This window comes from Sceloporus occidentalis, unplaced genomic scaffold (genome assembly GCF_023333645.1).
Source record: "Sceloporus occidentalis isolate IW3139 unplaced genomic scaffold, rSceOcc1.0.p SCAF_10, whole genome shotgun sequence".
NCBI classification, from domain to species: Eukaryota; Metazoa; Chordata; class Lepidosauria; order Squamata; family Phrynosomatidae; genus Sceloporus; species Sceloporus occidentalis.
This window is the reverse complement of record NW_028316990.1, coordinates 519,552-535,329: the sequence shown is the minus strand read 5'-3', so window position 1 is coordinate 535,329 and position 15,778 is coordinate 519,552. Positions and strand designations below refer to the sequence as shown.

The window sequence follows — 15,778 nt, the reverse complement described above, 5'->3', positions numbered from 1 at the left end:
TTGGACTATGACTCTGGAGACCAGGGTTCGATTCCCAGCTTGGCCATGGAACTCACTAGATATCCTTGGGCAAGTTGCATGGTCTCAACCACAGGGAAAAGCAAAGGGAATCCACCCCTGAACAAATCTTGAACCCCACGATACAGGTTCACCTTAGGGTCGTCATAAGTCGGAAACAACTTGAAGGCAAACAACGACGGCAAACAAATGTTCTTATGCAGTCCTGCTCATAATTTGTCAATGCTTGACTAATACATTGCTCTGTTTAAGGGAGAATAATTTTAAGAGTTGGTTTTTAATACATTTAAAATGTATTAATACATTTCAAAGTGCTTATCAAGCCAAATATGCTCCATTCAAGATGTCCTGTGGCTACCCAAACTTCCACCACAGCAGTAGGCAGCAAAATCTGGTGCTGTTTGAAAGTCCTTTGCTCTACGGTATGAGGCTCACGCTGTTTGTGCAGTTCCACGTACCATTTGTCAGCTGGTATTTTTTTGCATTGCTACGGAGCCAGCTGATGGCAAGATGTGCTGATTCCTTCATGACATCACCCAGCTGCCCAGTCAAAGTGAGCTGGCCTTCCCCATCCATACGACTGGCTTCTACAAACATGATCTCCCCCCCTAAGGGAGTCCACGCTAAGCCGATTGCTACGCCTGGTTGACTCAGTCTCTCAGACACCTGAAAGGACAGATGACATGGTTTTTATGGAAAAGAGCCAGAATACAGAAATGTTGCTACTTTGCAGGGACTGTACTTCTGAAAGCTGCCCCTGGCCATCCTGGCTGAGGGAGGGGGGTCCTGGGAGTTTAGTCAAAAAAGGAACTTTTCTATACCTCTGAAAATAACCCTGAGCACAAAGCTATGCTAAAGCAAAGAATGCCGGCTTGAACTACGACTTCTAATTATCAAATTATTCCTCTCCGCTACAACTCCCAACTAGTGGCCACATCCATGTCATTTTATCTGACCTATTTATAACATGGTCCTGACATACCTTGGGGCCTACTTTGGAGGAGGGCAGTGGAGGGGATGAAGATGAAAATCTGTACTTTTATAGGTTTACAATGGAATACTGTCAGATGTAGTAAGTCATGTATATATTTAAAAAGGTAAACCTGCCCCCAAGTCCCACCTTGCACAGCATATAACAGATAGAAGCTCCAGCCAATGTATTAACAACAGAAACTGTATGATCATATTAGATAAGGGAAACGTCTGTTAGATATAGTCCCAGTGCATAGGTCCTCAGGATATGCACACGGAAACATTCCTTCTCTTCAGAGGCTAACTGGAAAACCTAAAAAATGACTAACTGATGCACCTGTTATGGCGCATAGGAAGATTTTTGTAGTGTGGTTCAATTGCAGAACTCATTTTAAGGAGAAATGCAAAAACTGCTTAAAATAAAATGGTTACTATTTCTAATGTTTTCAAAGAGCTAGTTGCATTAGTCAATTTAGCCTTAAAAAGGGAGAAAGGTATCTTATTTTAGTATGACATTTTGTGGATTTCATGCCACTTCTCTTAACACTGATGGAAAAGCTTATACCCCTTACTATTCTCCTGTTTAAACATGAAACATTTAAATACTACATAACTATGCTTACATCAGGGAAGCTGTTAGCATTGTTTTTTAGTGTCAGTGCTGATTTCCTCCAGCCCTTTTTTAGCCGAGACATTTTGCAATGACTTGTGTTTGGATGTTCAAGACAGTACATTACTGTATTCTTAAAAGCATTTTTAAAGGTGTACCCTTTAGGCTGCAGAGGGAAAAAATCTCTAATCCCCATACCTGGGAAGTACTGTTTTAGAGAAAGACACCATTTGCTCCCTTAACAGAGCAGGTTTTGCCTGTTATACAGTGCCTTTAGAACAGCGGCACAAAGCATTTTTACTTACAAAATTATACCGCCTGATGTTAATTTTAAAAATAATTGATTTGAAAAGGCCTTCTCTTCCAGAAGGCCAATCAATTCAATTACTTTAGGTTTCAATTTCTCCTCAAGCTGAGCCTAAGCGCTGCGAATTGCCTTTGCAGGGTCTAGATTTCCAGCCAGTTATTGATGGCAGACGAAAAGTCAGAGGTGAAGCTCTCAGAGCTAAGGAGAAAGAAGAGCGAGAGGCCCTGCTGCAGAAAAGAAAAACAAATGGAACCAATCTGGAATGTCTTTCCCAGAGGGGGAAGCTGCAGTTTGGAGAGCAGAGCAATGGCAACTAAGAATAAAGAAGCTGTTTCAAGCACACCAAAGCCCCACTTGTTCAATGAGAGGGGTATCCAGGAACCCTAGTTACCCACTGGCCACATTCAGATTGTGTCCATTTGAAACTGGTTGCAAAAACTTGAGAATAAACTGCTATGGTTCAATGCACACAGAGAGAGCAAGTTTGACGTTTTGCCCCTAGACTCATTTTCCCTTGGCTTCAATTGTACTGTCTAGAGAGGAAGCAAGGCTACTAACTATAAAATCATTCCTACAATGATAAGAAAAGCCTATGAGAATAAAGAACAATATAGTTACCTCCAGTTCATACATTGGTGGCCCAAGGATGTCTTTCAGGGCATGGAAGTCAATTAAAATTGGCATTTCAGGTGGTAGAGCAAGGTCAGCAGTGTCATTGATGGAATCAGGTTTTGCGTCTTCTGCAATGTGCTCTCTGCACTCTTTTCAAATAATAATAAAAAGGCATTTGTTCATGAGTAACATTCTGGTGGCTGTTTCTAGAGAAAACAATCCACATTCAGTGGAGCGTATCGTGGCCTGATAAACTGAAAGGTGGACAAATCTTTTGTTTAGCATGAGTAAATACACAAAGAGGTAATCTTACGCTCACTACTTTCCGTTCTCATCCAGACTAAGAGATTATGATTAACATCTTGCTACAGTGGTATCTATAGAGCTTTGAAAAGTTTCTCACCTGTCTCAGGGAGTTGGCTAGACTCAGAAATAAAATTAAAAAAGCCTGCTTTTCTATTATAGCTGGGGGATTCTGGGAGCAACCGGCTGATATCCATTATGCTCACTGGCAGAGCACTGCTCTCTGCCAATGTACTTACACCACTATCCAGAGGTGGAAGCTGCTCCTTATTCCCCATGTCTTCTCTAGGTGCACAATAGCAATGTCAGGGTGGGAAGGCACCTGTGGGGCCCTGTTTGGACATATTCTGGCAGCCCTTGTGTACCCAAGGAAGAAGGAACTGCTATGGCCAACAGTTCTTCAGGTGCTCAAGGGCAGCCAAAAATAAACCCAGGCACAGTCCTGAAGCTGATCAATGGCCAGGAGCTCCCTGGTACTGTTATGCATTCAGCCAAGAGGAGTTGTACAAAGAAGTAATAAATATTAACCAACAAGATTTATCTTGTCCAAACTGTGGCTAAATCTAAATAACTTTCAATGGAAGTAAAATATTTTTTCAGACAAGTGTGAGTGTTGCTGGAAACTCCCTAAAGTCAAAACTTGTCCAAGGTCAGACTGTATCAAACAATGGACACCTGCATGGTATGCAATAGGCTGCTGCAGCCATGAGAGGGAGAAACGTCAGGAATAAACTCTTCCAGAACACAGCCACATAGCCCCAAAAAACCACAAAAATTTATGTACGCCAGGTGTGAAAACCTTCGATTTCACATTAAACATGGATTATCTTGGACTGCGAGCTGATGATTTGGCACAGGTATTGTCCCTTTTCATGGAGCACTTGGGACATGATCTAGTGGAATATCCTGTTCTTACCTAGCTTTCTGAGACATTCAAGACGTCTTGTGTGGGAGAACTTACCCGTGGATTGTTGGCATTGGATTTTAGTCTCTATACAGAAGAGGGGGGAAATTGGGTTGGAGAAAGAGAAGGTGCCAGAGATCTGGGGCCTAGCCCAAGTGCTACATTTTTGCTGACATTCCTTTAAGTGTGTTAACCACAGTGAAGCTTTATTCAAAGCTTACAGCTGCCTCCAGCCATATCACCTTGGGATTTGCCCTCACCGCATTTTTGTTATAGTTCCTGCCAAGAGATTGGCTGAAGCTGAACTCTGTGCTCTTTAGAAGAGAAAGGCATGCAAGTTAAAACAAAACAAAATAAAATGCAAGCGAGACTGGCTACTTTTGTTGTTAAAAATCCAGGTGTTTTCAAGTCAGATGCTTGCTGTGTCAACAAATGAATTCAATGATTTAAATAAAAAATAACCCGCCACCCCAGGATTTTATACACTGCTCATAAAAGTCCACATTTTGATTGAAACAGACCTGAGCTTGACCATAGTATGAGGCACTGTGAATGATTAAGAATGGTATACAACTCAGAGGAAATTCTTGGGGTTGGCATAAGTCAAGAGGCGACTTGAAGGCGGCGCATAGACACACATCATTCAGAAGAATGAAGACTCACATTTTCCATGTAGCCAAGAACTGTCCTGAATAATTTGTGATTTCTTTCTTTTTTAAAAGTTATCGTGCATCAAAAGCAAGAACGACAATTTGATTGTGATTGTGCTGTTGTAGGCTGCATCCATGAGCCACAACAAACTACAGTTTTCAGAATTCCATAGCATTGAGCCATGACAGCCAAACCAGATTATTTCTGCAGTGTAGATAGACTCCTAGTCCCCCACTCCCCGCAATTATATTTAAGTAGACCAAACTATTTAGGATATTTGGGTCTTGCCTAAACATAACTTAAAGCATGTTATTGGACTGCTCTCCCTCTCATTTTTCTTGCATTTGCCTTGAGAGCCATGGACAAGAAAAAAACACTGCATGTTAAATCTACAATCTTCTATGTTCAAAGGAATCTGGTAGCACCTTTGAGGCTAACTGAGAGGCGAAAATAGTCTGTAGCCCAAACTTTTGTGGACTTGGGTTCAAAACACACTGTAGAAATAATCTAGTTTGAGGCTGCTTTAACTGCTTTGGTTCAGTGCTATGGAATCCTGGGAATTATAGTTTTATTGTGGCACCAAACCTCTCTGACATTGAGCTAGGGCAGTTAAAGCAGTCTTGAACTGGATTATTTCTGCAGTGTATTTTGGATCTTAGTCATCTTCAGGTGCTGATGAAGACAACTGAGTCTACAAAAGCCTACACTACGAACTTCTTTCTCTCACTTAGTTTCAAAGATCCCTTTGTATACTGACACAGGCTAACACAGCAACATGTTAGAATACCTTTTGTGTTGGTCTGGATACTGAAGGCTCAGCGTATTATCTTGAGAGCCCTGTCCTACTATAAACTCTCAGTTGAGACCTTCTGCAACCCATGATCCAAGACGCAGGGATCCATCAACTACATGACAGGACACTCATGACTTAACAAACGTCTTGGTATTCCTGGTTGTCTGACTAGCAACTGAAGAAACCAGGAGGCTGGCAAGGGTTTGACAACTCACAATATGTGGCTTGTGGACTCGCTTCAGCTTGATGGCTTCCAACCAGACAGGCCTACACTTGACTACTCCATACAGCTTGATTCACTAGCACACTGTACAAGTGCAGCTTGCATGTTTTCGAAACATTTGCCCTTCTCCTCCTCCTCCTCTCTTATTTTTCCAAAATAAAACCTCATGCCTTTTAAGAAGATGGCAGCGTTGAATGCCAGCGCAGGCTGAAGAGTGAATCCCTCCCTGTCTTGTCAGGGTCTCTTTTATTATGTACTGTTTTGCCTGCTGCCAATTTAGGCCACACAAAGACAACTGTTCACAGCTCAGAACTTTTGGGTTTCCTCCAGAAAAACAAAACCTTGAGTTTTACACCATTTGGAAGCATTCAGATCCCTATTACTTTCCTAGCTGGCAGCAATTTTCAGCTCTAATTTTAACACTGTAAATAACATTTGCTGGATTCACTGGTATGCTGAGGACAGCCACTCTTTTGTTCTGCATTAATAGTAAACAAGTGAGTGTATCATGAAAGAGCTTTCACAGTGGTCTGCAGATGAACCTAGAAAACTAAAGTGTTATATCTAAATCAAATAGATGGGGAGATATTACATAAATTGGATTAACAGTACTACATAGGGAAAAGTTTTAGAATGTTCCTAGGCATGAATCTTCTATATCAAGCCGAAATGCAAGAGGTACGTGCTACAATGGGTTTGATGCAGTGTATATCTGTAGGCACATGCATGCAGTAGTGGGCACAACTTGGAAATATTACTTGTGGGCTACAACCCCCAGAATCCCCAATCAGCATGGCCACTAGGCAAAGTTATTAAAACTATAGCACCTGGGCTAGGCCATAGGTCTATGACACCTTTTCTTTCTCCACCTCCAATCCTGGTTGGAGATTCTGGTAGTGTAGTCCAAACAGTAACATCTTCAAATCAGTTTTAGTGAGTGATGTAATTTGCTCTCCCTATGCTACTTCATTGTCCTTCCTTCCTTCCTTCCTTCCTTCCTTCCTTCTCCACCCCCCCCCCCCCCCGCTATGTTTATCATGTTACTGCTTGCTCCAGGTAGTCAGCCGGGCCAGCACTAACTACCATCCTCTTCCTCTCCACCTTCTCTCTTCACTGTTGTGTGGCCAGGGCTGTGTGCTCCCTGACAAGCTGATCAATCCCTTCTGCCATACAAAAGCACAACCAAGTGCTTTCAAATGCACCTATTTCTGCCCCCTCCCAATACCATACTACAGGAGTAGGCAGATTTCAGACTTGTGAGATCTACTTTGTGGGTTCTTGTTTTTACCAGAATGGATATCCACCAACTAGAACCAAGTATAAAATAGCGAGTGAGGTGGGCAGATATTAAGAATGAAAGAGTATCAGAACCAGGTTCACATGTCCGCTCACCCCAAAATTCATTTCTTCCCCACATGCATTTTGCTTCAGTAATCTGACTTCGGCAGCAGAGAGGAGTTGTTGGTACTGTTAAGACAACTAGGAGTGAGGAATTCATAGGAACATAAGAACATAGAAAGAGCATACCAGATCAGACAAAGGAACTATCTAATCCCAGCTATCTCCAAGAGGTCTGCCACCAGGACCTAAGGACAACTGCACTGCAACTTTTGTTGATCTACTGCAAAATCTACCAATCTAAATTCTACCCTTAGATCTCGATCTATCTTCTACCCACCCTTTCCAGATGGCAAGCTATTGATTAAAAACAACAACAGTCTGATTATGCAGTATTGACAGATACAAAACCAAAGATGCTTTGGGTATGAAGAAATAAGTCACATCATCATAGCTGAGGTAGTCACATATACTTCTCTGCTTAGGGTATCCTTCCTTAGATAACTAAACCCTAATCACATATGTGCAGCCTTGAGAAACATGATTTTGAAATGCATTTGAGCTTCAGCCATATGCTTTCTGAATAATAGTGAGTTCTCACACAGAAAAGGTGCCAAATTTGAGCTTGCTTGTCATGTGGGGATTTCAAAAGAACATTGGTTTAAAATGATACAGAGAGTAGCAATTTTAGCTTATCTCTAATGCCACTCTGGACAGCGAGAGAGAAATGCAGGCAGACAGACTTGTGTAGACATCTCTATCACCCCAGTTCTCTGGTCTGTAAAAAACAAAGTCTGGCATGAGGTCCACAATTGACAAGCACTGTATCAACATCTCTGCTAGCCAATTAAAGTTGAAGAGTTGTTGGGGGTTTTTTCATTTAAAGGAATTTGGAAACGACATGAAAAGACAGGCTTTAAGATCATCCCACATTGTACAAATCTTCTAAACCTCTGTGGCAGAAAGAATGCTGATTCGTTCTTCAAAATGCCTTCCCGTTTTCCATCCAGACAAGTAATTACTGCTAATTAGTCATGGTAAATCTGCCAACCAACATAGGACCATCTGAATCATAAGCAAGATTTGAATTCCAGATTATAATGATTGTATGTAGATGTTTATGGCATGCACATCCAACTGGAATACTGAAAGTCTTAATCTTAATTTTAAGAAGGGCACATGCATAACTCCCTACAAGCCTATTTAAAAATTCAGAATGTAAACATCATAACAGTAAGAAAGAATGGTCCCACAGAAAAAGAAAATCTGTTGTCATTCATCATGTCCCCAACATCTTTTCCCTAATCCCATTCTAAGAAGAGGTCATTTTGGTAGTCACATTACAAGTAATTATTTGGTGACATTGCTTGGGGTTATTTAGAATCATAGAAGCATAGAGTTGGAAGAGACCACAAGGGCCATCCAGTCCAACCCCATTCTGCCATGCAGGAACTCTCAATCAAAGCATCCCCGACAGATGGCCATCCAGCCTCTGCTTAAAGACCTCCAAAGAAGGAGACTCTGGGGGAGTGTGTTCCAGGGAGTTCCTCCTAATGTTGAGGTGGAATCTCTTTTTCCGTAGCTTGCATCCATTGTTCCAGGTCCTGTTCTCTGGAGCAGCAGAAAACAAGCTTGCTCCCTCCTCAATATGACATCCCTTCAAATATTTAAACAGGGCTATCATATCACCTCTTAACCTTCTATTTCCCCAGGCTAAACATCCCCAGCTCCCTAAATTGTTCCTCATAGGGCATGGTTTCCAGACCTTTCACCATTTTAGTTTCCCTCCTTTGGACATGCTCCAGTTTCTCAATGTCCTTTTTGAATTGTGGTGCCCAGAACTGGACACAATATTCCAGGTGGGGCTTGACCAAAGCAGAATAGAGTGGCACTATTACTTCCCTTGATCTAGATACTATACTTTTATTGATGCAACCTAAAATTGTATTGGCTTTTTAGCTGCTGCATCGCACTGATGACTCATGTTCAACTTGTGGTCTACTTGAACTCCTAGATCCCTTTCACACGTAGTTTCATTCAGCCAGGTGTCCCCCATCCTATATCTGTACATTTCATTTCATCCTAAGTGCAGTACTCACATTTCTCCATGTTGAAATTCATTTTGTTAGCTTTGGACTAGTTTTCTAGTCTATCCTGGTCATTTTGAATTTTGATCCTGTCTTCTGGGGTATTTGCTATACCTCCTAATTTGGTGTCATCTGCAAATTTGATAAGTATGGCCTCAATTCTGTCATCCAAGTTATTGATAAAAATGTTTAATAGCACTGGGCCCAGGACAGAACCCCGTGGGACCCAATGGACACTTCTCTCCAGGATGAAAAGAGGCCACTGTTGAGCACCCTTTGGGTTCTGCCAGTCAACCAATTGCAAATCCATGTAACAGTTACCTTGTCTATCCCACATTTTACTAGCTTGTTTGCGAGAATGTCACGGGGAACTTTGTCAAAGGCCTTACTAAAATCAAGATATACTATGTTCACAGAATTCCCTTCATCTACCAAGCTAGCAATTTTATCAAAAAAAGAGATAAGATTTGTCTGGCATGACTTGTTTGTCTGAAACCCATGTTGACTTTTTGTGAACTTCTGGTACTGAAAGTACAGGATGGTAGATGCTGCTTGAAACACTGGAGTCCTAGTAGTCATTAACTGCTCCATACCACAGGATCTCCAGTTACCCAAGTGCAAAGCCTAGAAAATAGCCATGAAGCCTAAAGAATTCTGGGAGCTATAGTTCAGAAAACTAACTTTTTCAAGATCTGTTCAATTGGCACCGGACAATGCCCAGGTTTGTGGAATATCCAAGTGAAAGGGATTCAGTAACTGTGTGGCACCCTCTGGGGACACCTCTTTTTATGGGCAGTTACCTTTGGGGGTTGTTGCTATGAGGAAGAATAACAAGACACAAGGAGCTGAGAGCTGCTTCTGTATCTCATGGCATACAGTTTAATAGAGCGACAAAACTGAGCTCAATAATTCCATCCTTATCGTGCACTTATCTTTCAACCAAGAAATCAGCTAAGGTTTCTTTCCCCACCCCCACCCCAACAATGAATGTGGTACAAATAATTCTATTGCTAATGATGGGAGAGAAATGGCAGAAGTGAACCTGTATTTATTTTAGTGAAGGACAAAACAAATGTAAATCTAAAAACTCAAATACAGCAGTGGCCCTCTTCTTGGGCAACCTTCCAAACCAGAGAGTTGGCAAGTGCTGGCAATCAGCAGAAGGATATAAAAGGCACACAAACCTCCTCCTTCTGTCACTTCAGAACGGTCTGGCTTTGTCTCCTTATGCTGGCCTTCTGCCACTTTCACAGCAACTGCTCGGCAAATGGCTCCAAATTTGCGATCCAAGGAGCGGACTCCTGCTTCCCGGGTGTATCTATCACAAAGCAGCAGCCAGTGTTACCTTTTTAGCATTCATCTAAACAGACATGAACTGGAAAGTCTGGATTTAATCCATGAGTTTCATTAGCTATACCAGAGATATTTCTAAATTTGGTGAGCAAATTGCTCAGGATTATTGAAAATGCAAAAGAAATACATGCAAAGGGTCCCTGATGGCCACAAGGAAGCAGTATCCACATCTCAGCAGCCACCTAAAAGAGAGAAATTGATTTGTTGTGCCACTGTATATAATGACTTGTGTTTGCAAAAGATGTGTGTGGAATGTAGTACCTGGGCTTCTTGTTCACTGATACAAATTTACTAAACTACACTATAAGTATACTACCTTACTTTAAAGCCCATATTTCATAGTATCATTGTATTCTGTCCAAGTTATTTAGCTGAGAAGGCTTAACCTTAAAGGCAAACAAAGATGCAGCTAGGGTAATTGTACTACTCCTTGTGCTGATAAGATGCTCTCTCTGAGAGTTTGAATCTCCCTCATCTCTCAGCCTTAGGGAGGAAGGAAGACAGGGACTTCAGCTCTCCCAAACCTGTGCCTATCAGCTTGAAGGTTTTAGAAAATCAATCTTGCAAAGTTATATAACCCTCACTTGGAAGGGACTTCCTTTGGCCTGGTCTTGGGAAGGGAGAACACCACTGCCTTGCCCAAGAGCTTGAAAGACCATCTGAGCTAAGAGCAACACAGCACCTAGCAGTGCAGACCCAGGGACCATGTGCACTTGAGGCTGTGTCAGCATCCGGCCAAAGGGACAGGAGACTGCTTTATTTATATTTTTGATTTTTGTACATTTCCCCATCTATGTGCCACCAATTCAGTTATGATTTGTACTCTGAGTGACTTTGGGGTTGAACAGACCGGCATTTAACGCTGGCCTTGGGGCAGAGTGGGAGCATGGCATCTGCATGCCCTGACACTGTCCTGACACCAGCATCATGCTGTGCACCCGACTGCATGGTGGGGGATGTCACCGCGCTCCTCTGATGCAGCGTTTAAACATGCTGCGCCAAAGGAGCACTGAAAAGCCACCACAGCCACAGCAAGGGCGCTTTTTTGCCGACAGTAAAAGGAGCGGCATTTTGCTGTTCTTTTTGGCACCAGCAAACTGTCGGATCGGGGCCATGGTATGTAGTTGCCGTGGCTTTGATCTGGTGAGGAAAGGATTAGTGGACGCCACTCCTTTGAGGCTGTCTGTTGAGCTCCTTAGTCTTATGTCTGTATATCCTTGAACCTAAACTAAGCAGGACATCAGTGAATCATGCCTTTCAGTTCAATACGCTGCAGACCACTCAAAGGTTAAGAAAAGCAAAAAAGGCCCTGCTATTAGTATTGTCAAAACCACAGCTTTGTAGGACAGCAGCAAATGAAAGAGTCTTCACTGTGTTGTGCCTGATATGGAAGTCTTTCCCCTCTAGGTTCATCTGACCCCTTCACTGTATGCTTTTCATCAGCAAGTCAAGAGTCACTGTTTTGGGAGTTGCTGAAGGATGAGACTGTATTTTCTCCCTGGAGTGAAGCTGCATGCTGTAATAGAGCTTTGAACATTACTGATTTCCTAAGCAGCGATGAAAATTCAATGCAGAACTTAGGTGCAGCAAAAAAGAAACAATTTACCGAGTGATGATTGCCAGAGTTGTTTCTTGAGGGATCTGAATCTGCTGAGGAGTTAGTCCATGCTGTTCAAGCTGCTTTGGAATCAAATGCCGATGTGCAATTTCTAGCTTTTCTTCCTGCGTGTATCCTTTGAAACAATGAACTCAGATCAGAACTACGTGACAATAATTTGAGTGACAAGATGAGGAAATTGATACAGTATGCCATACAGAAGCTGTATAAAGTTTTCACCCCTGCACCTCACCCTCACATGCATATCTGTGCACATACTCCTCTCCCCCCCACAAAAAATAGAATGAAAGAACAATATGATAACATGAAAACAATACAAGGACAGCAATAAAATAAAAATAGCCAACAGCAGAGCAGAATAAAACAACCCATTGGGGATAAAATTCAGTTAAAATGTCTGTAGTAGAGGTCTTAAGAGAGTGCTGAGAACACCAGAGTACAGTGGTCCCTCCACATTCATTGAGGTTAGGATTGGAGGAACCCTGTGAATGTGGAAAAACCACAAATAAAAAAAACACAATTCTTTTTACCCTGAGAGAAAATATCAAGGTCCTCCAGTGCAACTCTATGGTCAACATCTGCCAGAAGTTGATCACAGAATCATGCTGGAGGATCTACAAATGCCCACAGAAGTGTTTTATCTAGGAACATCTAAGTTCTCCAGCACAACTTTATGGTCTACATCTGGTAGAACTGCACTGGGGCACTTAAGAGATACCTAAGGAGAACATATTAGAACAACAAATAATAAAATCTGCAAAAGTCAAAGCTGCAAATTTGAGGGCCCAAATTTATATAAAAGGCAAACCTCCATACTGATACTATGCCAAGATCACCACCACCAAGAAAACCCTTTCCCTGTTTGCTGCCCATTGACTAGGTGATGGCAGGGCCACCAAGAGATGGGCCTCTGAAGATGACTTCAGCACAAGGATAGTCTTACATTGCTTGGGAATCTGCACTGCAGCAGATACCTAGCTTCTGCAGATGATTAAATAAATTATAATAATAATTTTATTACGGCCATTTGGCCAGCACAGATTAAATAAATTGCAAGAAGCCATGCCCAACTATGGATGCCAGCACACATCTGAAAGGGAAAGGTCAGAAAGCAATACAGGAAAGGTTATCTGTATGACAGGAGAGGTTATTTGTATGCCAGAAGAGACTAACTGGGAGGCAAATGCGAAAGTTCCAGTGTTGTGAAGTGCAAGGCATAATCTCACAAGAACACTTATCAGGTTTTGCATTATATTGTGGTATCCTTATTTGTCATGGTGGCTTATTTTCTGTATTTCAAAAAGCAAGCACAGAATCCAAGGGGAATACATACTGTAGTTGATATTCTTGGAGAATACATCCAGGGAAGTCTCTCTTAAATTGTACTTAGAAAAAAAATGCCTCAAATGGAATCATAACCATTGCTCTAGTTAGCTCAATACTGTTATCTCAAAAACCCTTTAATCTGAGATGCTAGGAACTGAAGGGTTAAATAACCTGGAACCTGAATATTTTGATCCCCGTCTCTCAGATGCCTGTCAGCCTACAATCAGTGGTGAAAAACTTCAGACTCTTTGCCCATTTGGAGCCAAATCAAATGTTCCTGGACTTTCTTCTCCTAAAAGCATAACTTAATGGTTACACAGTTTTGGTACAAGTCCCCCACCATACATATTTTAAAAGGTTGAAATGCCTTTTCCAAGATTTGGTTAATAGCAATAAAATATACTTGTATCTTTGATTTCACCCATTTGCATTTGTCCATAATTGGACTGTGCCTTTCAAAAACCCGGGTAACTGAATTCAGTCCTTTAGCTCAAATACTTCCTACTGGAGTACAGAAATTGTGGTCCAAAATATTTGGAGATCACAAAGTTGCTTACCTGGTTGCCTAAACCATGTAGTCTGCCACTGAACTGTGGCTCTTGTACCATGCCTATTACTGTTAAAGACAATAGCAGAAACGTTTTGATCTATCACAGTAAAACTACTTTTACAGTCTTATAACCAATGACTAAAGTCATTTCTGCATTAGTCTCTTCCATTACCTGGAACCTGAATGATCTCCATTCTGTCCAACAAAGCAGGTGGGATGGTGGCAGTAGTGTTAGCTGTGGCTATGAAAAGGACTTGAGACAAGTCAAAGGCTACATTTAAATAATGATCAGTGAAATTATGGTTTTGCTCTGGATCCAAGACCTTAAAAGGGGGGGGGGGGGGTGGAGAGACAAAAAAAAGAGGAATTTATTTTGCAAATTTTAACTCCTTTCATAAAATATGGTCCAGCTCAGTATACATATCCACATTTTTCAATAGAGACATTAACATAGCATTGTACTTGTAAGTAAAGTGATGTACTTTAAAAGACAACCCTATCACTTGTGGCCCTAGCCTTAGATTAATTCAAACCTTTGGTAAAAGCAATGTTTTCTTCCTCTGGCACCTCTTTGCAGGAGAGGAAAAGGGAAAGAATGTGAAAAAGAAGGGCTTTTACCCACTTTGGTGCCAAACCCCACTTGCTACCAGCTTCAGCCTTGCCCAGTACCAGCATGCAGCCTCAAGAGATCACTCTGAAGGAATGTCGCCTTTGGCAGTGGCAGGGAAAAAAAGTTCCCCTTCCATTGGGAACTGTAATTTTGTGAGGCATTTAGCCTTCCCTGTCAGAGAGTTCTGGTGCCACAACCAGGGAGGATCAGGCTCCAAGTGGACAATTTGTCCAAAGTCAACCAATGAACCTCATGGTTCGCAGGACACAGGAGGACCAATACAAGGGGGAAATACTGCATTTATGGACCGAGTGGTGGAAGCGTGCAATCCTCCCTGTACTGTGAGTAATGTCAAATTTGTGGGGCAGAGTGAGACTCACAGGTTCCAAGTGAAAGCAATGCAAAGGTGCGCTTCAAATATCAATCACCAATTTTTTAAATAGACTTTCTAACACACCCATGTGAAAAATGGAGGGTGGGAAGACAATCAGACAATGTCATACACAACTGGCTGCTTTGGCTGCTTAGAAGGTACACAATTCAATTGCTAGCTCTTTTTCCAGTTGAGTGGTTGTTAGCAGGGATCTCTGCCCAGACGATCAAGAAGGAAACAGCAGGGTAATTTACCATCCATTAGTGTATGAGCAAGTGCCAATGATACAAACATTTATGTACCTTTCCTGTGCTTATACCCTGTCAACAAACCACCAAGAAAAACTGTTACAGTCACTTGAGTAATGGGTTGCTAATTAAAGCTAAATTAAAATGGACACTCCAGACTGGTGCCTGTTGTGTTTCAAGGTGAATTCGGGAAACACAAGCATCAAATACATCACTTGTTTCAAGTGGTCACTGGATGAATTACTCAGAAAAATGCAAAGCTTTTAGGTAGCTGGTAACACAGAGCTTTCATGTTTCATTTCAGACCTTTCTCGAAGCTGATTTACACATCAGGGCAAATGCTGGAAGCCTATACAGTAACCTCAGAACTTCTTAGGTGGATGATGTGCTGCATCATGTTAGTAAACTGCCTTTTACAGAATGGCTACTCCTAGAGAGAGGGCAGCTATATTTGTTCTATTGTTGCTCAAATATAGAGTACTGTGGCAACCAGAATATCTTAAAGGCAAAAATACAGCATCTGAAATAGATGAAATGATAATGTTTGTTTCTCTGAAAGACTCTGAACTATAATACAGTGGACCCTTGTTATACACTGGGGTTTGGTTCCAGGATCCCCCGTGGATAACAAAATCTGTAGATACTCAAGTACCATTAAATAAAATGACATAGCAAAATGGTGTCCCTTATATTAAAAAATGGAAAACCAAGGTTTGATATTGGAAATTTATACTTTTTTTGAACATTTTCAAACCGTGGATGGTTGAATCAGTGTATAAAAAATTCAAGTATAAGCAGGGCCAACTATACAGTGTGTTCTTGCCTTATGCAGGGGATCCGTTCCATACCCCTCCGTGTAAGGCAAATAGCACGTATGTTTGA

General features: G+C 41.7%; 2 protein-coding genes across 6 annotated transcripts in view; one reads left to right on the top strand and one right to left on the bottom strand.

Annotated features, from left to right (window-relative positions):
* The window catches only part of SIAH1 (siah E3 ubiquitin protein ligase 1), a 43,301-nt gene extending 31,699 nt beyond the window's left edge, over positions 1 to 11,602 (top strand). The window contains exon 3 of the transcript XR_016282445.1: positions 11,579 to 11,602. The gene's annotated coding sequence lies outside the window, so the exon portion shown is untranslated. The remainder of the gene's footprint in view (positions 1 to 11,578) is intronic.
* LONP2 (lon peptidase 2, peroxisomal) overlaps positions 1 to 15,778 on the bottom strand; it is a 43,608-nt gene that overhangs the window by 6,034 nt on the left and 21,796 nt on the right. For 2 of the 5 annotated variants that reach the window (XM_089539610.1, XM_089539607.1), the window contains 6 exons: positions 13,838 to 13,988; positions 11,778 to 11,904; positions 10,003 to 10,136; positions 6,786 to 6,872; positions 2,526 to 2,668; positions 477 to 684 (listed from right to left, as the gene is read on the bottom strand). In XM_089539610.1, the coding sequence (XP_089395736.1) occupies positions 477 to 684; positions 2,526 to 2,668; positions 6,786 to 6,872; positions 10,003 to 10,136; positions 11,778 to 11,904; positions 13,838 to 13,988 (850 nt within the window). The remainder of the gene's footprint in view (positions 1 to 476; positions 685 to 2,525; positions 2,669 to 6,785; positions 6,873 to 10,002; positions 10,137 to 11,777; positions 11,905 to 13,837; positions 13,989 to 15,778) is intronic. The other 3 variants (XM_089539611.1, XM_089539609.1, XM_089539608.1) reach the window with 2 other exon arrangements.